Source organism: Seriola dumerili, unplaced genomic scaffold (genome assembly GCF_002260705.1).
Source record: "Seriola dumerili isolate Sdu_G_001 unplaced genomic scaffold, Sdu_1.0 BDQW01000321.1, whole genome shotgun sequence".
In the NCBI taxonomy this organism is placed as follows: Eukaryota; Metazoa; Chordata; class Actinopteri; order Carangiformes; family Carangidae; genus Seriola; species Seriola dumerili.
In genome coordinates, this window is record NW_019174576.1 from 4589735 (window position 1) to 4615372 (window position 25638).

The window sequence follows — 25638 nt, forward strand, 5'->3', positions numbered from 1 at the left end:
AAAAATGGACTTGATACGGAAAGTTCTCAAAGGCACTGTTATCTCTATAGTTTCTACTTCATGGCTTTTGCCTTCTGTTGTTTATTTACGACATTTAATAATCAAGGTTGTGATTCAGTCGTCAGTCTCCTGATTGACAGACCTCTCACAGTGTTAAGAATACATTTATGAGAATACACTTGCATAAACACCACACTGAGGAAAGGCAGAATTTCCCCTTTGCTACAGGTGATTAGCTGCCTGTATTTACAGCTGGGAGTTTGCACTATTCTCTGTTGGCGTGATGTGGCCAATGCAGATGAATCCTGGAGGTAAAGGCTTTGGCAGTCTGTAGGGATGTTACTAACTATTGCATCAGATGCACAGTTTGAGTTTCCTCTTGGGATGTCAAACTGTGCGTGTTCGTGTGTAAGTAGCATTATATGTGTGTGTCTGTGTGTTGATATGTTTGTCAGTGTGTGTATGTGTGTGTGCGTGCGTGTATGTGTGTGTCAGAGAGAGAGGGAGAAATAGAGTTGTTGTCCGAACTTCCAAAGATGATCTGCGCTAATAAATTGTCACTATATTATTTTTAGGAGTAGCCTACATTGTGTCACATCCCAAAAATAGTCAATAATGCAGCACATTCAGTTATTACCTCTAAATATATCTTTTAAGCTGACAGCATGTCTGCTTTCCATCACTGTCTTAGCTTTGCTTGGGATAATTTTATTTACCATTTTTTCCTTTTCCTCTCTCACTCCATTCATCATTTTATAGTAGAAGTACAGTGTAGATGCAATCCAACAGCCTTGCCCCAAATACATCCTTTGTGAAGCTGATGTTAAATGTTTGTAGAGCGTATCAGAGAGTTGCTGATCAAACTATGTTCATTTTTCGGGGCTGTAACTTATATAACTTGTTGCTGTATCACGCCATGACCTATTGTTAGGCATTCCTTTATTTTTGTTCAACCCATTAGGCCTGTAGCTGAGGACAAAATTCCAGTTATAGTTTCAATTAGTACTTCAGTTTAAACTGGGATGAATTTTGTGTGATTTACCCACAGCAGCAGCAGAATTCAGACATGATGTGGAGAGGTAACTGTCTCTGCCTTATGGCTGAAGGAAGGGCTCTTCAACCAGCTGTCAGGCTGTGCAGTCATATCAACAACACTGCTTTTATTTAACTATGTATTTATGCCCAGGTATTTTGCGCTAAATTAAATGATAGGATTATATATGGCCTTTGATTTAAAAGCCCATGATGTGCACAAAAACTAAAGTAACTCAGAGGTTTTTTTCTCAGAAACCTGAATTTTTCATTTTTAATGTTGTGCAGCTTTATTAAACCCTGAAGTAATATGGGATTTTGAGATAATAATAATAATAATAATAATAATAATAATAAAAAAACTAACATCACTACAAAATGCAATTAAATCATGCCCTACCACTGTAACTAAACACAGAACATGTGTTTAGGGCAGTGGTTTCCATCGTAGATGCCTGGACCCCTCAGAGGTTGTGACATTAATCTGAGGGTTCATAGGATTACATTAAAAAAAACCCCGAACATATTGTATTTGTTTGTTGTTTCTGCATTTTATTTAACCTTTACCCCCCACCCCCCCACCCCCCACCCCCACCACCACCACCACCCCTCTTAATTCTGCATAGTTTTACCTCTTCAGGCCTAAAAGGGGAAACCACTCTCTCAACTCAGGAAGCCTGTGATGAGGCCTCGCATGTAGACAAGCTAAGGTCATAAGCAAAAAATGCCGGGCATCACTGGCATCACTTTCTTTACACACATCAGTTACGGAAGAATAAGATCTCACAGAAGCGCCATCCTCAGTCAAAATTTAGGATTTATTGAAATAAAAGTGTGTTGGCCTATTGAGACCATCCTTCGGAAATCAACAGTGAAGCCAGTCTGAGAAGTGGCGGTTTCCAACACTACAGGAACCTTCAGGGTTCCATCAGTTGAGCTGTAGGTGGTCTCCATTGAAACAAATGAAGTTTCAGCTGTAATAACACAATTATCAGCCACTTTCTTTACACATTTACACGTGTACTGTAATGTAATGCCCCATCAAGGTTTAGATATTGTTTTATGTATTTTTCCTTCACCAGTTACAAAGAGAAAGCTGAATTTTGTTTTTCTTCTTGTTTTGCAACATGTGAATTGTTCACATGTCACACATCACAAAACTGCACTTTCCACTGCCCACCGTCACCTCCCCCTCCCCTCCACTATTGAAATATTAGCCTACACAAAATCAAAACTAGCTTACTTCAAAGTTTGGTGCCTGCGCTGTAATGTCTTTTTAGTAGCCACAAAAATAACAAAAATACAAGAAATGTAGGTAGTGTAACTTCTGCTGTAAACTCCCTCACAGCCTTGAGTGACTGGTGCGTTTGAACGGCGGCCGGGAGGCGGAGGAGTGTGTCCAATGGCACGGCCGAGGAGGCGGGGTGTTAGTGAGAGAGAGGGGCGGGCTGCAGCAGCCAGCTGTTGGAAAGCAGCGCTCCTGAACCATCCGCTACTACTGCATCAGGTGAATATCTGTACATCAGCACAGGACCGGAGCACAAGGCAAGGCTCCTTCCGATCGTTAACACATCTGTGCCTTTTCTTTTTTTTTTTTTTTATTAGCAACTTTCCTCGTTTGACTGGTCTTGATCGAGTGGGTGAAACTCAAGAAGTAAACAGAGGAAAGGAGATCGAGGAACAGGTGAGGTTAGATGCTATGGTTTTGTTTTTTTGTTTAAGCATGTGGGTTTACTTTTTTAATATCTCGGTTTTTAAGGCAAATGAGCAAAGTTTCCTGAGGTTTCCTGTGCGGCAGGATTCACGGCACAGCTGTGAGTAAAGTAGCCTACCTGTTGCTGTGTTATTGAGAGCAGCCTATAGATGAGGCTATATTAGACAGGGATGCTTGGCAACTCGGGGACAGACAGGCTATTCTTAAACAGTCTATTTTGAATGACGTCAGCAATTTATTAGGCCTAATTATCCGCAAACATTTTTTGAGCTATGTATTTTTACAGTTTTTATTTTTAGCGCCGAATAGCTCGCTGCTCGACTTCAACAAGCATCTCAGCTCAGTTTGTTCCACATTTATTCTTTGTCACAAGTAGTAGCATAACTATACCCCCCCCCCCCTGCGTTTGATTGCATCAGAGAAACATGAGCAGATAGATAGATAGATAGATAGATAGATAGATAGATAGATAGATAGATAGATAGATAGATAGATAGATAGATAGACAACCTGTTTCCCTTCCAATCATTTGACTGCTCAGTCTCATTCAAAATGTGCATTGATGAAAGTGATGTTTTTAAGCGCATGAGATCATTGGCAGGAGTTGAGACTTTTTGCAGCCTCCCTTCAAAAGACTCAAAGAGGTTTCCCTCCGTCAGCTGTCATAAAGGTGTGTCTCATCTTCACAGCTTTGTAGAGTCCGTTGAATCAAAAATTTTTTTTCTTCATGGAAAGATCAGATGTTCAGCTCATGCCTGCGTGTACTCTTGCTATTCTGGCTCTATCAAAAATATCAAGGCAATTCAATTATCTCCTGTTAAAATTAGACAAATATTTCCTCACCATTACTCTGCAAAGGCCCAGTGAGCACATGAACTGTCTGACCCTGAAGATGTGTCACACACACACACACACACACACACACACACACACACACACACACTCATTTAACCTTAACCTTAACCGTCAGCATAAAAGTGACATTGTTTAAGTTGAGATGCTAGCTGTGAATGGGCTGAAAAGAGTGATGAATATAATTAAGAAATGAACAGTTACACAAAGGGTTTCCTCTTGGTGATACACATTTCAGTTTTGATTTGGATGGGTTTGACATTTCTGCCTGTCACCCTTTTTCACTTGCGTTTGAGAGGTTTTATGTATTGGTTCATGCAAATGTGGTTAAAGTTTTCTATTTTCAGAGACAGTTTTGGGTCTGGTTTCACATTTGACCCTATTTACCCAACTTAGATGTAACTGAAATGACTAACACTTTGAACACAAAGCTGTAGAGATCAATATAGTGTAATGCAGCAATCGTAGTAGGTGCAGTTTCTCTTGTGATTGATTTTTATTGTATAATCAAACCATAACTGAATGAAAAGTATGAAAAAATAATATATCACAGAAGTGGGGCAGTGGTGCAGAGACATGCATCAGAGAGAATTATATAAAGTACTTTATATTTCCCCACTTGGGGAAACTGATAACACAGTCTTTGATTAATTTTGCCATTATGTTTAGACCGTTTAACAGCCAACACTGCAGATATGGACCTGTGTGATGCACAAAATGTGATCAGTTGTTCTATGAATCTGCCTTGCCGCCACAGAATAAGCCATTTGCTTGTTCGGCTAATATGCATACACGTGTTTACCGTGTTTTTGAAACATTTACAAGCCATCATGCTCTGAATGACTCATGGAAAGAAAACCATTGAAGCAGAACCCCCAATACTCAACAAATGGCCTACTTTTTTCCCTTCTCATTCATGCATACAGTTCACTGCAGCGAGAAAAACATCTAGTGCAATATATTCACGAATGTCATCACAACAACTGATCAAACCTATTAAAATTGTTTGTTGCTGATTAGACAGAAGCTCCCAGGGTATGTCAGAGAGCAGGGCTGCTGGCGCCTGCCATGTGTCTGTACTCAGTTTTTTCCACTGTCTGGCCTCTGGGAAGGTGTCTGACAAAGGTGGTGTCTTTCCCCATAGAAGCTACAAGACTCAGGGGCAAGTGTGTGTGTGTGTGCAATTATTGCACTATTACAGTACACACAGTGACTCTGTTTTGCATTCATATCTCATCATAGGACTTCTGGGACTAGTTGATGACATTTAGAGGTTTAAAAGAAAGAACAGTTTCCTCTTCTAATGTTCACCTTTCCTCAGAGGTTCATGAGTTGAGCCTAAAGATGAAAGGTCACAGGCAGTGGATAGTTCTAGTTGTGAAGTATTCACAGACCTCAAATGGCAGTTGTTGTGTGGGAAAACATCCAGAATTAGCTGATGTGTGGGGCACAGTGCAGCTTTTCCTGCCTGTCTTGGCCTTTAGGCCTTCGACAAACCTACTAAACCACATAGAGTTCTATAGCTAAGTCTACACCATTTGGCTGGAGGTGTAGCTATATTTATCTAGCTAGTCATGTGTTCTAACAGAGCTGTCTGTGGTGGTGATAGTCGTCGTTTGGTTATATCTGAGAGGAGAGGAACTTTCTGAGATAAAGATCTTTCTGCCCTGTTTAGAACATATGTCCCACTTCCCTCTCTTCTCACCATTAACATGCCTTCATATGAGGTTAAATTGTCTCACTTCTTGTCCAAAAAAAAAAAAAAAACAGAGCAGCTTGACTTTCTGTGACTTCAGATCTTTGTGGTGGATGAGTTATTCAGTAGACAGAATTATGCTGGTTTGTGTGGACCTTCACTTATAAGCAAGAGTTGTTTGTCTGCAGTGTGCTGTTTTACCGCAGAGGCAATGGCAACGATGCGTTTGTCTGCAGCTGTCGGTGTTGAAGTGTGTCTTGTCTCTGCAGCATATTCAGCGCAGTGGATATCACAGGACTTTATAAGGTAATAATGAGGGCAAAGAGGTGGATTCCTCCAGAAATGCCCCAGATGCCTGTGTGCCAAGCTTACATTGAGAGGCAGCGGGCACTTTAGGGGTCGTGGGAACACGGACGCCATATCCGCTCAGGCACCATCAGGAGGGACAGGGAACTAAATATAGACAAGTCCAATACATGTCTAGTATTAAGGGGAAAAACCAGTGAAAACTCCTTTGGGCTTTGGAGAAGTACTGTATGGTCAGGTCAGAGGAGTCGGACCAGTGGTAGTTGTTTGACTGATAGTGAGTGTAAAATGGAGCTAACTCGTACACAGTGCAAGTTAATATACGGACTTGATTTAGCGCTGTATGGTTTTGCAGCAGAGTTGCTTTATGACTGTCTCCCATGATGCAAAGAGTGAATAAAAAATCCTCATTGCTATAGTGTCCAGCTGTATATGGTCCTTCAGGGGCAGGGACAGGAGCGGGGGTTTTCTAGACCAAGAAAAACAGATAAACACTTGGTGTGAGTTTCTGTAATGGACATTCTCAGGCTAACCGCAATCCATCCATGTCTTTGCCTTCTGCCCTTCCAAATCCTACTTTTTTTCTGACCTGGCTGTTCATGAGAGAGGAGTGGGTGGCTTTTAGCATCAGCCATCTTTTAAAAACACACCGTTTTCTCTCTACTGTTTGGTTTCAGCTATTGCCTGCTGAACCTTTAAAAGGAGCTATCGACTGTATTTTTAACCCTGTCTCTTGGGGCTGCATGGTGCAGCCGAACACTGTGCTGCTGGCCCGGGGGTAACCCAGACTGTGGGGGTGTCAGACAGTGTGGACTGCTGGCCCGGCAAGGGCCGCTCTAACTTTAGACCGCATCGCCTCATGGTGGTAAAAATAAACACCCTACCCTTACCAAGGGGGAAGGGTCTTGAGTCACTTAAACCAAATGGATGACATTTTCCCACCAGAATTACATGAACTTGAAGAGAGGTATTATTGAACATTACCATTGTTACTGTGAAACGTAGACTCTCACTTTGATGACAGGTTCAGATTCTGTACACAATAATTAACCAAACATTTATGACATATTTTTCACCAAGCTTTTTATTTTCATTGAACTAGAGAAGGAATCGCTGTAAATATTAGTGCTTAACATCACATTTATTTAATGCTGGTCACTGCAGCCGTATTAATGTCAACAACACAAACGTATTGTACTCTGCTACTATAACATTGTTATGTTTTCTGTTACAGGTGTCAGACTCACAGACGGCAGAAAAAATGGGAAGAAAGAAAATACAAATTTCTCGTATTCTGGACCAGAGGAATAGACAGGTGGGCGTGCATGCAGTATTTCATTTACATTGAACAATTCAAACAAGAACACTTTTGCATACATGTGATATACAACAATTGACATTTGTACAGTGGTAACTCATTAAATAAGTGACTAGAGCTGCAGCAACTATTTTGACAATAGATTTGCTGCAGCTGTCTCTCTGTATCACTGTAAACTGAATATGTGTGTTTCATGCAAATGTCCAGGACATGCAATAGAAAGCAGGCGAGAGTACACGGATGCTGCAGTCATAGCTGAGCGTCCAGCAAAGAGTTGGACGCACATAACACACAATACAATTTGTTTGAACTGATTTGGGAGTAAAGACAGAGTATCCTCTGCGTTGTGCGACTAATGTGTGTAGGAATTATCTTAATACTGCAAGCTTGTGGAGGAAGTGTTCCCTTCCTGATATCTGGAATAATGAGTGACTGCATAGTTACATTTTATAATAATTGTGGCGTGCATGCCTTACTCTCTCACTAGCATATTGAGGGCCAAGTTGGAGTCAGATGGGTGTAAATGCAACACTGGGTGACTGTGAGACTTACTTTTTGAAAGTTAGAGTTTTCTTTTGCCGAAAGGGCACAAGTGAAACAATCACCCACTGGTGTAAATTTAATAAAATCTGAATCAGTGTAGAAGAACAAGAAAACTTATTTAACCATGTTCAGAGTGCTTGCAAATACTTGTTTGTTTCTCATATCTGATGTTCGTGACTTAATCTTTTTTGATGATAAGGTTTGTTTTTTTTATTCTTAGAGTTTTTCTTATCTGAATTGGGGTCTGAGGGTAGATATTGTTATTGCTGCAAAGATTGTAAAGTCTTCAGGGTCGATTTCATGCTATATAAATATACCTGACGGTCAACGCTGTTCGTGTTTGCAAATGATCAGTTGGGATTTCTGGCTCCAACTTGATTTATTGAAAATCATTCCTTCATGCAGCAGCAATGAGGAAAACAATATTCAAGCATCTTCATATCTCAGCTTTTTATATATAGTTTACTTCAGGCTTCAGACTTTAGCAGTAATAGTCTGGAATTAAGACTCAAACCTCTGTGTGCTTGTTCGTGCCACAGGTGACCTTCACCAAGCGTAAGTTTGGTCTGATGAAGAAGGCGTATGAGCTGAGTGTGCTGTGTGACTGTGAGATCGCCCTCATCATCTTCAACAGCACCAACCGTCTGTTCCAGTACGCCAGCACAGACATGGACAAAGTGCTGCTCAAGTACACAGAGTACAGCGAGCCACACGAGAGTCGCACCAACACAGACATACTGGAGGTACTGTCTCAGCTGCTATTAGAGAACATGACAGTGAAACAGTAATTCATTTTCTAAAAACATAGGGAATTATGTGAATTATACACATGAATTTTGGATGGCAACTTTTACAAAAAAATTGATATTTATAGTGTTATATTTTGAAATAAAACCCTCATACCTCTTTCTTGTTTTCTAAATCTTGATGCTATCACTGTGGGTAATTTTCCGTGTGCACTTTCTGTTCTGCATCAGACCCTGCGTAGGAAAGGCCTCGGTCTTGACGGCTCAGAGCTCGACAGTGAAGAGACCATGCAGGTGGCTGCAGACAAATATCCTCTCAGCGAAGGCATGGATCTCTCTGTGGCACGCCAGCGCTTCTATGTTAGTCCACACACGCACACAATTTCACCACATATACACAAAGATGAGCACACAAACCCCAAAGAACACTAAGATGACCTGAGCTAAAACTGAAGAAAAGGATTTGAATAGGTTTTAATGAATTAAAACGGCAGTTTCTTGTGATACTGTCAAAGTTGTAATGGTGACTCTGACTCAAAAATACCAAACATAATTTTACCCTGTAGATGTACATTTTTCCTGGGTTGTTGACAAGTGTTAGACTTGAACTCTTATGCTGCTATTGTGTGTGTATATTTTACTTCAGGCTCCATCACTGCTCTCACCAGAGACCCAGTTCCTGGTGTCTGCAGGCTGTGAAAACGGCTTCCCTAACTCCTCTGGATCCAGCATGTCATCCCACAGACCCCCGGTCTTTAAATCTATTAGCTCCAGACCCAGCTCTGCCAGCCCTGCTGCACCACACGCACACACTGCATTCATGTCTCCACACTCAGGTGAGCTTCACTTGCCCCGTGAAACAGAATCTTTTTATTACCTCTGCCAAGGAGGTTGTTTTCTCCCGCGTCTGTTTTTTTTGTCAGCAGCATTACGAAAAAAGAACTGAACTGATATGCTCCAAACTTGGTGGAAGGATGGGTCATGGGCCAGGGAAGAACCCATTAGATTTTGGGGCAGATTCAGATCATTTACGATTAATTACAATTTTTTTCTATGAAGTCTGCTGTATGTTGTTTGATATTGGCCAATGGGAAGTGGAGTGGAGTGCCCTTATGCATGTTGACGATTGAGATATTATATTACTACATAAATACAGTATGTCATGGCCAGAAACTGCACTGAACCAAGTCAAATAGTTTCTTTGTTGTGTTTAATGTAGTTTTATAACACCAGTAATTAACCTCTCAGTGACTCTGTGTCATCACAAAATGAATTTACACAATTTGAAAAAATGTGACTCTTACCACAAAAAAAAAAGAATAACTGACGTCAAGTTAACACACTCTCCGCTAAGTGGAAAATACTATTTTGGTAATGTTTCACAGAATATTAAAAATTTTTTGCCATATGTTTGAAATACTGAGCAATGAACATTTTTCTGTCTTAAAACAGATGCAAAGCATTGGTATGAAAATCCATGAAACACTCTCGGAAAAACACTCCCACTAAATGCTTGCTGTTAAATTCACATCTACTGTCAACTTTTTGTGCAGCTGGCTGTGAACTCACAGGAAGTGTGTGTGTGTGTGTGTGTGTGTGTGTGTGTGTGTGTGTGTGTGTGTGTGTGTGTGTGTGTGTGTGTGTGTGTGTGTGTGTGTGTGTGTGCTCTAATCCACACATGCAGTCAGCCTGTTTTGTGAAACTGGCCCTCCACCAGTGTAACAGCGGCTGTAACCAGTTCTGTGGTTTCTGTACAGAATGTATCACACCTGCCAGTCATGTCGGCCTCTTCTACAGTCTTTCACTATTTGGACACTCTATGATGTCATTGACAGTTGTGGTGTTTTTAAAAGTATTAATTCTTTTATCCAAATAAAAGACACAGATTTTTGGTCAGTCCCAAAAAGGTCAGGTCAGCAGTACATCATGCTTTATTACAATAACTTGTACATGATGGCTGCACATTCTTTCATAAAGATCAAGTACTGACTCAGTGGTCAAACCAAAAGAAGAAGTTAATTTCTATCACACTTACAAACAGAGGGAGGTGAAGAATGTGTCTGAAAAATAAATTATTCTTCTGTGAGTGAAACAAACTCACATCTCTTTTCACTTCCTGCTCCTGTCTTTCACTGTGTAGGTATTGGCTACTCCGTGTTCTCCCACGGCAACCTGAATCGCACTCTGGACATGAAAAGCCCTCCTCCTCTGAACCTGGGCAGTGAGAACCTGCGAGGAGATGCTGCTAATCAGGCCATGGGTGCCACACGTGCTAACCACAACTCTGCTGTAAATAGCTCTTACTATCCAGTGTGATCAAATAGGTGTCACTGAATTTAACACATACTGTACATGGAACTGCTTCTTTAGCATGGGGCTCTTTTTCAAAACTGCAGTGAAATACCAATACATGCAAATTGTTTTGCAAACTTGAAAAAGCAGTTTCACAGTTTTTTTTTTTAACACACTCACACCTTTCACAAGTTTTATATAGTATGTTAACAGCGATGTCTCTGTATTGCCACAAACTTTGCTACAAAAAAGATTTTGAGTTTGACTGTTTTCTCTTTGCCTGTCCATCAGAGGGGTCTCTTGTACCAGGGTCTGCACAGCAGCAGCTCCATGGTAGCCATGGGCAAGGCGGGGCTGTTGGGCCACAGTCTGGGAGGCTACGGCCTTCCCTCCCCTGGAGCCTCTGGTACGTTTGCAGATGAGATGATCCTTTAAAGGAGCAGCCTGGCATATTCAGAAAAAGGCTTATTTGCTTTCTTTGATTGAGTCCACTAACAAGCTGCCAGTTAGCTTAGCTTAGCATGAAGAAACAGGGGGAAACAGCTAGCATGGCTGTGTGCTGAAGATAACAAAATCCACCTATAAGCACCACTAAAGCACTCTAATTAACAGGTTGTGTCAAGTTAGCCAGGTTAGCTGTTTCCCCATTTCTTGCCTGTCATTATGCTAAGCTAAATAAGCTAACTGGCTGCGGGCAGTAGTTTCATACTTACAGTAGTGGACAGTGGTTAATGATTCTCATCCAGCTCTCAGCAAGAAAACAAAAATATGTCTGAAAATGTTGCACTATTCCTTTTAGGTGAAGCTAATATATCCTCTCATTTGATGACGCCGGTGGACATCTTTTGTCTCATTCTTTAGTACTATGATTTATATCCTGTCTTTTCTTTTTCCAGAGTACAGCCAGCCCGGTTTTTATCACTCTGTTAGTCTACAACGAGCAGCAGTGAACCCCTGGCAAGCAGCACAGCCGCCTCAGGAACCCCATGGGCCTCATATAAGTCCAGGGTAAGCAAATTAATGTGTGATATGGTTCCACGGTGTGGATGAAATATGGAATCATCGATCAGACAGGTGAATCTGTACAATGTTCTTCGCTGCCACAATGTTGTTTTATTCACTGCTGCTGTGCAACATTTTGATCAATCAGATCGTCGTCAGGCACAAAACATTATATGTACAGTGCATATCTCAAAATGATGGCAACCACCAGCCCGAGGCAACCATAGGATATATGTATATTCAGAAAACAATCAAGTAATTATCAACATGAGGCGTCAAGAGTTTGAATGTAAAGAATATGATAAAGACTCAAACAGACAAATGGAGAAAGAAAAAAAAGAAAGCATATAAAAACAAGAAATGGAGTTTTAAAAAATTGATAAAATTAAAATAAAATAGAAATAAATGCTGTTAAAGATTACATAATATTAATATTAATAGTAATCCCTAAATAAAAAATAAATATATAAATGATAAATAAAATTAAAAATATATAAAGAAAATAGAATATAATAGTGTGGAAAACTGTGTGTTCGGTTGTGTTAAAGTGATACTTTCACTGTAATTTTAGGTTATTCATTGATTATTAAATCACACATTCATGTATGTTCTTGGGTTGCATTTGGTGCCTCTACTACTTTATATTGTTTATTGTTGTTTATATGTAGAGATTAGAAATATCCTTGTTGAAACTGGCAAATGAATTCCAAATGGCCCGTCTACAAACTGTTTTTTTTATTTAAACGGCATAAAATTCTGATCTAGTTACACCCTGATGGACTTCAAATATATTTGCAGAATTGATGTTTGTTCAAACTTTTTCTTCATTTTCTTTTGTCTTTCCTCTTGTTGTTTCCAGGATGTCCAGCGGAGGGTGCTCCTTCCCCTCTCAGTCTTGCTCCTCAACCTCTCCGCATCTGCCCTCCCTGAACCTCAGCATCAAATCAGAGCGTAGCTCTCCTGAGCACATGTCCTCGCCCACCTCTCCTCCTATACACCACCTCAGGCAGCACTCTCCAATGAGCGACCTTGATTCGGCTTGCCATACCCCTCCAGAAACCCGGCCGGCCAATGAGACGAAGGAGTTTCCCAAAACTGGCTACCCACAAGACGAAAAGGAAGGAGGGCAGCCACTTAGGCAGTTAGACATGAGTGACGGCTGGCAGAGATAGCTGGCTGCTGCAATCTACCAGCATCTGTCATTCAATCAGCTATCCACCTTCAAAACCAGTGCTATATTACACACACACACACACACACACACACACACACACACACACACACACACACACACACACACACACACACACACACACACCAATATAACACAAAAGATAGAGAGACAGGGTTGATTTGTCCCCATCATCCCAGAGAGGAATACCTCTCTTTGTCTTCTCATACAGAGCTGGTCTCTCCTGGGCGAATTTTTCTCTGCATCACTTGATTGACCCCATGAGGAGATAGATGCATACAGACATTTGCTTTTTGTTTGGTTAGGTTTAGTTTTCTGTGTGGACATAATGTGAATCAAAAAAATACAATTTGAAATGTGTTTGTTTTTATCTGTGACTTTGTTGAAGTTAGCTACAGCAGCACAGTGGGACCAACTGAATTTCTCCAAAAGTGTAAAATGCGTCTACGAACATATTTGGCTTTCAAAGCGGCCTTCAGTGTTTAACCTAGGTTTGGTGTGAAAATTGGAAAATAGCTGTAAAATTACACTCCACTGTCTTTGTATAGATGTTACAGTGAAAAGCAGGTGGGAATGGAAAATGACTCTTAGCCTCTATGTACATTAAACATTTACAGCTTGTGTCCCTGTTGTTTGAAATAGTGAAATGTGCCTGGACATTAGGACATCTTAAAGGTGAGGTGCATTTTTTTTAAAAGTTTGTTTTAAAACAATACTGACATGCCCATATGTGCACTGAAAGTGTTTGTGGTCACTGTAATTGGTCCTGATTTCCATACTGGCTGTAAAAAAGACCCCTTCATAATGCAATTCTATTTTAAGAGTTAAAGCTAAGCTTTTAAGCTATTTTTAGAGTTTTGTGCTAAAAATACTGTCTAGAATGAATTTTCATACAAAGCCAAGATTTTCCCCCTCTATCTCTGGAGTCATATTAAGAGAGGATCAATGACAGATACCAAAACCTGTTTCAATGCACATATGGACATGTATGCATAGACTTGAAAAAAAGTGAACCTATTCTTTAAAAATCTGGGCATCAGTGGATCTCAGGAATTTAGATGATTGTTTCCTTAGAAAGTTAAAAAAAAAGTATCTCTTTCCATGTTTGTTTGTAAGACTTTAATTGTGGATAAGCTAAATTTTAATTATTTTATTCTTACAAATAATCATAGTCCAAATTTATGGCAATCTACTTCAAATAAAGACCAAATGGTTTAAGTATTGTCCCTATGGATTGCAGTCAAATACTGCAACACCCAAAGATGTATGTATTTCTCTATAGCAGGTCTAATTTGATTTAAATAATATAGAAATGGCATCAATTCCTTTTTTTGAAGGGCTTAATTTAGTAAGTGCATATTGATATTTATATATGAGACACTGTGTAATGAGTGAGTCTAATTATTTATAGAATATTTCATTAAAAAAATCCCACAAACAACTTTTTTTATTGAGGGATATTTGGTTTTCAGCATAGGCTATAGGTACATATATGGACATCTGTGTGTTTTAGTTTAGCATATTCAACTTTTGTTCTGCAAATAAAATATACTCAGAATTCGGGTTGGGGTGAATTTACCCTTCTTGTCCACCAGGGGTCATCTTCTTTTACAACATTTGGATTTGAATGAGAAGTTGCAGAGCAGAGAGGACCAGCCTTAACTATTAGTGATTAATCATGAGATGAATCTCTATGACAAGACCCAGGTTCAGTGGTTCACCCTGAAGACATTTAACAAATAGATGAAGACAAACTCTGCAGAGATTCAGTGAGCCGGTCGGTGGAGGGCTTCAAGTTCAAGTGCTGCTGTGGAATTAGCTCTTTTTTTCCTTTTTTAAAAAAAAAATGCAGTTATGTGGATTAATATCAGCATGAAAAACCAAGTTATCAGTATTCTGATGTTTTGGATTTAGTTTTTATATGTTTGCTGAATGCTTCACTAACAGAACAGAGACAGATTTTTATTTGACATTTGTTGTGTTTCCTTTTAAATAAAATGGTTTGATTTGTATGTTTGCTTGGGCCTGTTTTTTTTTTCTACAAAGGACATTTAGTTTATTATCTTTCTTTTGAGAGAAAAATGTGATTCTCTCTTTTCATGTACATTCAGTCCAAAGACAGATAAAATGGTGTCCGGTGTGTAGCTATCAAGCTTTCATGTGCCCATTTATTTAGTCTTATTCACCTCCGTTCCATCTTTTCAACACACACACACTCCCTCATTATCATGTCTGGCCCCTGTCAGGCAGCTCACCACGCAGCCACCAAACGAGAGGAACAAGAATGGACTACTTAAAAGCCTGGAGACCTTTATGTCTTCAAAAAATACATTCAGCGTAAAAAGGCTCATTTCCACAGCTGGCTGTCTCACAATAACTATGCCTGAACATTTTCTTACGCTACCCCTATGGAGCAGTTGCCTTCCTTTCCATTTTAACTAAAAGCAGAGTCGAGCCCCGGTCCATCTCTGTCGTCTCTCCTCCCTAAATGAAAAGAGACTCTCACTGGGGTCATGTCTGGTCTGTTCCCCTGAGACAAGGCCAGGCCCAGTCTGTAGGGCATGTCTGGGTCCTGCACACACACACGCACACACACACATGCACACACACACATACACACACACACACACACACGGATGTTTCCATAGCAACCACAGCCAGCCATGGCTGCCTGACTTGGCCCGCTGCAGTCCACAGAGCAGATCTGAGAGGGCCTGAGGCCTCCAGCGCAGATGCACATAATTAATGTGATTATATAGATATGTCAACCCTGTCACCTTTCAGTTCATTAGGCCCGACGCTCTCTCAGGCCTCTGATGAGAGAAATGTGTAATGTACAAGACCGAAATTGTGCTCCTCAATCATGTTATCTAACAATAAGACAAATATTTTCCACAGAAATCTTCTTTAATTCATTCCCCTTGTCTAAAGTTTCCATTTACTCAGCAGACGCTTTTAACCAAAGTCACTTACAAGCGAGGGGCATAACTAAATTCATCACTTATTCTAATGATCCTTAAACAGTGTGAAAAAAGCAGCACAGTAGTGCTACAAAAACGCAACATCCCAATCCTAAACTTCAGAGAACCATTATGTATATGGGGTGTAAGGGTTGTTAACTGGTGCCCTCCCAAATTTCTCCACTTCTCTCCCTGTGTCTTTGTGAATGCTGATATCCTCCAATGAAGCATGTCCCAGTGCACGTCAAAAGACAGAGAGGTGGCTGCCCCTCCCTGAGTTGGAGAGACCTTTTGTGACTTTTGATTGGATGTGAAAGTTGAATGATATCACCAATAAATCACGTCAGCTTTCAGACAAAAGAGCCTCTCCAGTCTCGCTCTGGAGAAAGGTCACGTTCTTTAACTGTTGTTAAAAGACTGGAATGAAAATCTGAATGTTTTGATTATGTCATAAAGCTTATAAATCTGGTTTGGATGATTTCTGACTATGCTGACAAGTGGAAAGCATTTGGCTGTAATTTGTATGAAATAATATCCAGAAATTGGATAATGTCCAGAAAACAAAACTTCAGCCAAGTTGAGCGTCTTGGCTGTAGGAACTTGTTTCTTCCCAGACTCCTCAGGGGCATCAGGTTCATAGTAATTAACAGTGATTAAAGAATGATCTTCTCAGGAGGTTGGGGTCAGAGATCAAGACCCAGCACAGCGGCGAGACACTCCATTGTCATGCATGATGTCTTTTGTCAATTGATGCACTGATTTTTTTTGAAAGGAAAAGTTTTATCTGCGATATCTCCCACGCTCCTCGGTGGAAGGCAAATAAAATGAGAACATTAAAATGACATGAAAATAATTTTTTTATTAAGCCAAACAAAACGATCAGGTTACAGCCAGAAGTTTGCACACCATGCATTCAGAAAATCTCAAAAAGCAACATTTTCATATGAACTTCACAGTATAATGATTTTACAACATTCAATTCAAATCTATCTATTAAAAAAAAACAAAAAACACAAAATCAACTCTTGCCACAAACAGAATTAAAAAAAAATGTACAGAATGACAGCATCTGTATCATTTCTAAACAACACAAGTTATGTGAGGCAATGTATCATAAATAAATAAATAAAATGCACTTATGCAAAATGAATTTAAAGTAGACTTTGATTAATCCTACATGCACATGACTGATTGGCAATAAAGACAGCAAAAAATACATGTAGCGAAGACACTGCAACAAAAATGTTGCCAGTGAATAGTGTTTGAAAATCATAGGAAACACAGAAATGAGTTTGGAGTGTTAATTGTATCTATAAACAGATTTTATTCATTCTAAATACGCATGAACAGGGAGGAAGGAGATTTTAAAACTGACTCAAAATCCCTGAGCTCCCAGGCACTTAGGAATTCTGAAAGAAACTCTTTATGTCAAAGCAAACACGTTTCAGTTCTTGGCTAATACACAGCCTCAGCTACAGTTTGGACTGATTCATGTTCAGCTGCGTTAAATTCAATAGGCTGGATCTGAGCTTTACTACTTCTTTGCGGTCAAAACATTAAAGCAGAAAAAGACAACAAAAAAAATCAAAACCATTTAGCACTCTTGAATCGGTTCATTAAGAGGTACAAAGAGTCCCTCACAAAAATAAAGCGTCTTATCTACATTGAAACAGATAGTAATACTCAACTTGGTACCATTAAATATCTTATATGCAGCATCTAACAATGTTCTAGTAAGAAAGGTTCGGGTAACACTGGCATAGATACAAGTTGCAGAAAAATGTTCTGCTGAAGTAGCTGGAAGATGATCAGGGGCCTGGATCACAAAGCAAGATGAGCCGTCTTTGGCCTTAACTCATGTAACCTATGCTGCATGGCTAACCTGACCAGTCAGCTCACTGGGAAAACTGAGTCATCATTTCAGGTCGTTTTCATTCACAGGAATCACTTTGTTATATTAAGAACTCCACTAATGGTTCTTTTGATGTTGCATGTTAAGTTGCATAAACGTGCTCAGAACTGGATCAGTCAACCCAGAGTGATAACCAGCTTTGAGATACTGGTTTTCAAGGAGTGCTACTGTTAGTGAAGCCAGGTAACCCAAAGATAGCCAGACTAAGTTTAACTTGCTTTGCGATACAGGCTCCAATTCTCTCTGATCTGATACCAGTAGCCTGCTGGTCATAAAAAGTTGTAACGGTAACAAGGGTGCCGATGTTACAGACAGTACTCTCAAAAAACCTTGATCAATTCTTCTGTTACAACCCAAAGCATGGTGCATTCTGTTTGTAGTTCTGTTTTATAATGAAATGCCCCCACCCCCTTCTCCCTCTGCAATCCTTCGCAACAGTGTAACAATAGCTGTGGGCTGGAGAGTTGCATTGCAGGTAGAGCAGCGTGGCAGTCTGCTTTCCTCAGTTAGTTCTGCATAAGGTACTGGTGGAAGTAGATGCCAAACAGAGAGCTGATGACCTGGCAGGCAGCCACCCACCAGGTGAGGAAAGCGAAGAAGCCTCGGAAAAACAGCGGAGTGAGGACGGACCGCAGCGCTGTGAAGGTCGCTGACAGGTGAGCTACTGTGGCCTGGATGTCTTCCTCCATGTCCTCCACCCCCTCTTCATCGTCATCGAGACCACTGGGCAGCACAGGCGCTGCTGTGGGCATCACCAGCGCCGGTGTCACCCCGGGGGTCTCTTCTGCACCCACTGCCCAAGAGAAGTCCCCTGTAATTTCAGCAGAGATCAGTTAATATTCAGATTTCACCAGAGAACTTGGAGGAAAAAGAAAGAAAGCAGGCCATTGAAAGAAACCTTTACTTGTTATATTAAACCGACACTAAAACTTGACATTGACTGTGGAAAGTTCCTAATATTTAAGTCCACTGTAGCTGCAAATATTTAATGTGACACTACAGGAATAGTTCCACATCTTGGGAAATCCACCTACCACCACTTCTAAAGTTCACCAATTAACATGTTATACCTTGTTTGTTTATACTAGTTATTGTTTGTACTCAAACTGGTGTAATTGCAGGGGGCTAATGTGCTGGACTCTTTTTGGCCTGAAGCAGTACACTTAATGCTAAGCTAAGCTAGCCAGCACCTAGCTTCATATTTAACAAAGAGGAGAAGATCAAGTGTGGATTCTTCCCTTGATGCAGTGGTGTGGGTATTTTACTTACCTAGAGCCTTCAGTGACAGTGTCGAGAAGAGGATGAGAAAAACAGGAACAAGGTACTGGAGAGTGACCACAGTCAGATAGCAGAACACACGTGTAACCTGAAAAACAGCACATTGCCTTTATACTTCACAAGAAGTTATAGAGTTTTTGTTTTTCTATGTTCAAATATTCAAGATTCTCACTTTAGTCGTCCATGATTCATATACTATATAAACATAAATATTGTATCTGACCTTCCTCTGAATGTCAATGGCAGCGATGCGTCCTGCTTCCTTCTTCATCTGCTCCACCCACTTCTGAGCCAGGTTGAGGTAGGCCTGCAGGTGGTAACGAGTCAGTGCTAGGCGCAGAACACACAGCACCACGATGATCCACAGACGCATGCTGTCAAATACTGCACTGGGCACTCTGCAAGAGATTAAAATTTCAGCAAAAGTCAGCAAAAGCCAGGTTTTTTTTTTTTTAAAGAGTTGAGGTTTCTTGTTGCGGATAAAATGAGCAAATATGTACATGCACTCACATTGTGATGGAGGTCTTTCCAATGGGTGCGTTGGCCAGGAAGTCTCTTGCAATGGGTTTCACCCACAAAACCAACACAATGACTGGAGACAGGAAACTCATGTGCAGCAGAATCCTGCAGGAAAGATTAGGGGCACCACTGAGAGAGCTAAGTACTGCTAATGTAATGTTTTCTTTTAATAAGGCAAGGAGTACATTGCTTTTTGCAGTGTAAATGTATTGGGTCCTACTGGATGAGTGGGCGGTCTGAGTTCATCTGGACAGCATCAAGATGAGTCTGAGCCAGTCGCAGTCCGGGGAAAGCCAGCAGAGAACCAATGTAAGCACAGACAGCAGCCAGACCGAGCTTCACTGTCAGCTTAGTAACTGGGATTCTGAAGTTGAAAAAACAACAACCGATGATTTAGTATGGCAGCATCTAACTCTGGATTTGTTGAGTAAAATCTGTTGCTGGCCTATGCATCGTACTAAACTAAGATGGTGTCTCTAAACACATGATGTAATGTCAATCAACATGAAATTAACACAACTTTATGAAGCAGTATTTCAGTTATCTATGTGAAGTTGATACTTACGACCACTCAGCGTAACCCTGCTGTTTGGCAAAGACTTCTAAGTTGTCGAAGAGGTTGGAAAAGCCGGACTCCAGGCCGAACTCCAGGTAGTCCTCTCTGACCACCAGCACCAGCATGGCCACGAGCAGAGACAGAAAACCAAAGGCAAGGCACACTGATCGCTCGCCACCCTCTTCAGAGCGGAAGTAGTGGCTCATCAGAGTGTGAAGGGTCTTTCTGAGTGTTGCACATTGAGTGTAAACAACTGTGAGGAAAAGGCAGCACTCATCTAGTCGAAGGCTCTCCATATTGTATATCTTCATTGGGCTATGTTATCTTGAGCTTGTTAACTATTTTTTAAAATATCAATAGTTATGCACTGTACTTTATAACTTCTTATCAACAGGCATTTATTCTGATAAAAGGATCTTACAATTTTGCAAATATGACTAGATGCTTCATCATCTTTACCATTCGATCATGAAAAAGGTTTGAGACTGCCACTTCAAAATAAAATTACCTTTTGTAAGAATCAGTCTACATGTTTAAAGATGTGTCTGTTGCGACATAAAGTGACTTTACAGTTGAAGGATACAGACTGAAGAGAACAGTCAGAACACACCAGATAGCTCCAATGTTGACCTCTTTGCTTGCATCCACCACATTGTAATAACACTCAGTGAACAGGAAGACACCCGTTGCATAGACCGCAAAATCTACCAGCCACTGGTACTCCAGGAAAAAACGCAGCACTGAGAGTAGAAATATGGAAAAAAGAACATTAGTATTCGGAGAAGGTTATTCTGTTTTCTACCTTTTGACCGAAATTACATTTCATACAATGTTTTGAGGCAGGAAATTGGAATCATAAAAAATGAAAGAATGAACGTATAGTGGGCTGGTTGGGAGTCAACAGCTGAGTCTGAGCGGTGTTTGGACTTGCACAATGTTAAGTGGTGGTGTAGACAGAGCAGTGTTTGTTTTACCAAGAGCGTCAATGACGTTGACTGGAGCTTTCTCCAGGTGAAGGTCGATGTCTTTGGGCACAGTGAGGGGCTTGCTCTCCCCATTCTGTCTCCTACAAATAACAAAGAGGACCCATGGCTTCGTTAAAAAACAAATATGCTTCTGTCATGGAGTTTTACAAGAAAAAATAAAACAGAGAGTCACAAATTCTTGCTTGCTCAGAAGTAAAATACAACATATGCAACAAAAAGTACAACTCTGCACCTCTATTTCAAAGACCACAAAGATCTATAAATTTTAGTTTTTGAAGACAAGACTTCCTCTAGGCAGCCTCTAGTATGATGCGACTCTTTTCACCACTGTCACACCCTCCCCCAAATCCCACCTGTCTCTCCTGTTTGGTTTGGGCATCTGCTTTCCTGCCAATGCACACAGCTCTCCTTCTGATGGGTGTTTGAACCGGAACAAACTGGAAGAAACAGCAGGCACATGTATGTTGACAGTGCACAGCACGTTATGTGTATCAATATACTGCATGACCAGATTGTAAGAGTGACAATACCTGCCATTGCAGAGGAGCCAGCGAGCAAATGAGCAATGTGGAGCCATCCTCTGCATAATGCTGGCAGCCAGCAAGCTGACCACCAGCTGAACCCCCATCAGCGCCTGTCAGAGCACACAGATTTTAAGTATGAGATCCAACCCTGAAGCCCCCAGCTGTGTGTGTCAGTAGGTAATGCATCAGAGACGGTCTGAGAGCAGGAGTGTCCTCTCTACAACTGTGGCAGTCTGTCATGACTGCATTTTGTGTTGACTCAGCACACAAGACACACTAAAGTTTCTACAAGACGTAGTTTTCGCTACATGAGAGCTTAGTTAGTTCCCATGTCAAAGGCTGCGGCAGAAGCCATGTCATACACTGTGCTGAAAGCTCACGCAAAATGAATGAAAGTCAGCAAATGGCTATCGTGCTAAGTTTAGCTAAACTTCACCACCTGTCAGTGCTGCTGCAAGCGTCAGCTAGCTACTTAGCATTAGCAAACTAGCTCTCACAGTAACTGATAGGCGCAAAATGGACTCGCTAGTGAGCATTACAGCATGCTTTTAAGAATGGTCATTACATGCAAGTATACAAGAATGTGACTTCAGTTACCATCTCTTCTCCCGAAAGACGTGGTTAAACCCTGACTATGTACTGGAGCTTCTTCTTCTCATGCAGTAGAGTCTTGACAGCTGAACCCAACTGACATGTGAAACTGCTCAATGTCCCGGATGTACTCGTGGAGTCACGCGCTGCCTTAAGGTGCTCCACTAAAGCTCTGTAAATTCTAAACGTGGTGACAACGCCGGCCTGCACTGCTGCTACAACTCAGGCGGGAGGTAAAGTAGCTAGATTAGCATGAATTACCGTGCTTAAATGCTACGTTTTTGAGTTGGTAGTGTTTTACTTGACTGTTGTTCTGTGAGACTGTGTTTTATGCGTTTAGCCGGCTGGTTCAATCACAAGTGACCTTTCAAACCGATTTATTTGACACTAAAACACAAGGCATGATAAATGTTAAATTATAGAGTAGCATATGCAGGTGTTTTTACGTCTAGCTGCGTAGATGTAAAAACACCTGCAGTCAGGTTAAAATGTAATAATTTCACTTCTCTGAAAGGGACCTCAAATTGATTCCTCATTACGTTTGAAACTCGGTGACTTGTTGACTTTTACTCAAGTAAATTTGAAACGCAGGACAGTTAGTGTATTTTTTCATTGCTACTTTAAAACAACATCAATTCTTCTTCCACTGATACTACTACAACTACAAACACCTCTGTGTCCGTGTGTCCTTGTATGCACTTTTAAATAACGATTTTAACTTCTTTTTTTTTTTTTTTTTACCGTTTGAACCTTGTTTGTGTATTTTACAAACCAAGCGGCAGAGTGCAAGTACTTTGGGCACACTATTTAAGGTTTAATCATTTTTATGGAAATCGTTTAAACAAATGAGTACAACCAACAGTGACATAGGCCTACCGTATAGCTCAATTGTCTCATCAGGCATTCTCATTCACTCACATCAAGTTTCAATTTCCGATGTCCTTGAAGGCGTCAGAGCAAGCACAGAGGAGCAGTGCATTCGCTGGCTCTAAGCTGCTCTGACACAGAAAAAGAATATTATCACAATGAAAATATTATTAAAATTCATTACTTTCCATAATATTACCGTTAAACATACACATTCTGAAGGAAAGATATTTGGCAGACACATATGCTTAGCTAAGGCACATCCATTCTGTTCTGAATATGGAAACTATGGATTAAAAAAAAAAGGCCATAAGGAAAGCAGTACAGCAATTTTAATTTACCAACATGCTCCCACTCCTCATCTCTTATTAAAATGTAAAATTATATCCATCTTAGTTCCTTGTTCTTCCTCAATACCCCTGAACATCCTCCTAATGATAATCTCTATGTTTTATGCTTCCACCATCATGTATCTTAACATTTCACTGGATGAAAACAAACATTATGCAAATTGTGAGGCTTAAAGTCTCAGAAATGCTCCTCTTTCCCTCTACTTAGGAATTAAAACGCACAGACACTAGGGAGGAGGAGAGAAGGAGAGTGCAATATTTTGATGTAATTATGTATTAAAGCATTATTTTTCTATTTAGATGGATAGAAACGAGGAAGCATTTGGTGGTTATCTTCAAACCTGTCGACAAAGTTTATATCTTTGTAATTTCGTAATGCATTAAGATGATCTCTTAGCCTCAGATTATTATAAGCCATGAGGTGTTTGGGGAATAATGGGGTAGGAGGACGACAGCTCTGGCTGCACTGATGCATCCTCCATGTGTGGTATGCTTGGTCACTCTTGATGAAAATGATTGTCCACATACACACACACACACACACACATACACACACACACACACATACACACACACACACACATACACACACACACACACATACACACACACACACACACACATACAAATATACACACACTGGCCTGTACGTGCATTATAATGTCAGCTCATCCTCTGTACAAAGCAGAGGCCCGTATGCCTCCGACAGTGCAGAGTATTTCCAGCAGCATGCCCTCTAAAGATCTCTTACCAGAACCATTCACCGCATTCAAATCTGTGTTTAGCATGTGCGTCTGTGTTATTTGGGTGGTCTGCTGAAGTTTGATTGAATTCCCACTTTCTGCTAATTGGCGGCACCCCTTCTGCTGAAGATGTGTCTGATCCTTTGCCCTGTGAATTTGCGCACAAGGGCATGACGTTTCACTGAGAGCTGTGAATTTGATCAAATGGAGCTTTGTGCGGTGAAGCAGCAGCATCTCTGGTGGGCGTGTATGCACCACCGGGTAGGCATCTGTAAACATAAATCACATAAAATTAGTTGTTCGGCTGAATATCAAACTCTGTGTGGTTGTTTGAGCTTTATGGGTCTCGGTGATGCAGCTCTGGTCTATACCCTGAGGCAATTAGTTTGTGAGATTCTGAGCAAGGGGAAATGAAGCGATCATGTTTTAATTAGAATTTCACTCCTTTAAAAGTCAAATAAAGGAGCTTGTTTATCCATATATTTCTGCTGTTGAAGATAAAATACACACAGTATGTATGGACTGATGAAGTGCTGTTATGACCTCTTTGCACGTGTATAGTGCAACAAAGAGCAAGCTGTGCTGTTTTATTCACTGCCATGACAGCATCCTAACATTATCTCACATCTCACTTTTTTAATGCCACAATTTTCCACCGATCACAAACAGAAAAAGACAGAAATGACTTAAATATTCTGTACATTTGTCCAACATCTCAGACATGAAAATGTCAGTCACTCTGTGAGAACAAATGTCTCTGTCTGGGTGGAAAAACACTTCCATCATTATCATCGTTGACACAAATGCTAATCCCTCTGCCATGTTAGCCATCTGTGGCTGAAGTGGTGGGGCAGAAATTACTGAGGAAAATGGACACAAATAAAATGCTAATTCACTGCAGGCTACAAGTGGCTCCCCTCCCTCTGCTCAGCTCGGGGGGCCTCCCGGTTCCCACACCACTTCCCTGTGTCTCTCCCAGGGTGCTGCTGGGATACCGGCGGCTGCTTCTAAGCCCGCAGCAGGGACGCAGCCCTCCCATTGGCTTGTCTTTGTTTGCCCCCACGCATGGTATTCATTGCCTTATTTGAATATATGCAAATGTTGCAATGGTGCCTCGTCAAACGAAACTCCCAACACCACTGTGGTGCCCCCCTCCCCACCCCGTCTCCCTTGATTTTCCCCGCTCTTTTCCTTTTTGTCTCTTTTCTAACTGCTGCCTCCTCTGCAGTGTGGGGGGATAGCTGTGGGAACCTGCTATGGAGGGCCAGATCTGCTTTGTCACAGGGGATTTATTTAAAGGAAGAGTGAGACTCATGACCGTTAATTATCAGACATAGACATACTGTATATAATAAGGAAGAGACTACATAGAAGAAGGCTGTGAAGATGAATCACTGGTGATACACTGTCCTTTCACCTGGCCTGTCTTTACTGTAAACAGTCAAACCAAATATTGTGGTCATGAGTGTCATGTGACAGTGCACTGAAAATGAATGCGTTTTTTCTTTTCAGTCTAGCAAATAGCGTGTGTCAGTCACATACGCAAACAAATACGTTGTGTCTTGCTGATTACATTTCAGTTATGGTAATTATCTAACATATTGGATGTAGATTTTTGGTTTTGTAGACCAAGTATCTACTGTAAAAAAAAAAAAAAAA

The 25638-nt window shown here is 40.8% G+C and overlaps 2 protein-coding genes across 3 annotated transcripts; one reads left to right on the forward strand and one right to left on the reverse strand.

Moving 5' to 3' along the window:
• Positions 1-2473: 2473 nt before the first annotated feature.
• Positions 2474-14685, forward strand: mef2b (myocyte enhancer factor 2B). Of its 2 annotated transcripts, XM_022759286.1 has the most exons (10): positions 2474-2539; positions 2638-2716; positions 6835-6915; positions 8001-8204; positions 8439-8567; positions 8854-9043; positions 10348-10496; positions 10791-10905; positions 11396-11507; positions 12361-14685. In XM_022759286.1, exons 3-10 carry the CDS (start codon positions 6862-6864, stop codon positions 12671-12673), a joined length of 1266 nt encoding a protein of 421 aa, XP_022615007.1. In that variant the 5' UTR covers positions 2474-2539; positions 2638-2716; positions 6835-6861; the 3' UTR covers positions 12674-14685. The 2 variants fall into 2 exon arrangements, with proteins under 2 accessions (XP_022615007.1, XP_022615008.1); XM_022759287.1 differs by lacking the exon at positions 2474-2539 and having other exon boundaries at positions 2578-2716.
• A 1807-nt stretch (positions 14686-16492) lies between these two features.
• Positions 16493-22149, reverse strand: tmem161a (transmembrane protein 161A). Its single transcript, XM_022759408.1, has 11 exons — positions 22026-22149; positions 21435-21538; positions 21258-21341; positions 20893-20984; positions 20502-20658; positions 19928-20143; positions 19583-19726; positions 19354-19467; positions 19067-19241; positions 18835-18931; positions 16493-18376 (listed from the first exon to the last, which is right to left on the reverse strand). Exons 1-11 carry the CDS (start codon positions 22026-22028, stop codon positions 18072-18074), a joined length of 1491 nt encoding a protein of 496 aa, XP_022615129.1. The 5' UTR covers positions 22029-22149; the 3' UTR covers positions 16493-18071.
• Between the last annotated feature and the right edge of the window lie 3489 nt (positions 22150-25638).

Coding starts and splice junctions, on each gene's coding strand:
- mef2b (XM_022759286.1), top strand. CDS start 6,862: ATGGGAAGAAAGAAAATACAAATTTCTCGTATTCTGGACCAGAGGAAT. Junction 9,044..10,347: donor ATTCATGTCTCCACACTCAG/GTGAGCTTCACT, acceptor TTCACTGTGTAG/GTATTGGCTACTCCGTGTTC. Junction 11,508..12,360: donor GGGCCTCATATAAGTCCAGG/GTAAGCAAATTA, acceptor TGTTGTTTCCAG/GATGTCCAGCGGAGGGTGCT.
- tmem161a (XM_022759408.1), bottom strand. Junction 20,659..20,892: donor CAACGTCATTGACGCTCTTG/GTAAAACAAACA, acceptor TTCTACTCTCAG/TGCTGCGTTTTTTCCTGGAG. Junction 19,242..19,353: donor GGAAAGACCTCCATCACAAT/GTGAGTGCATGT, acceptor AATCTCTTGCAG/AGTGCCCAGTGCAGTATTTG.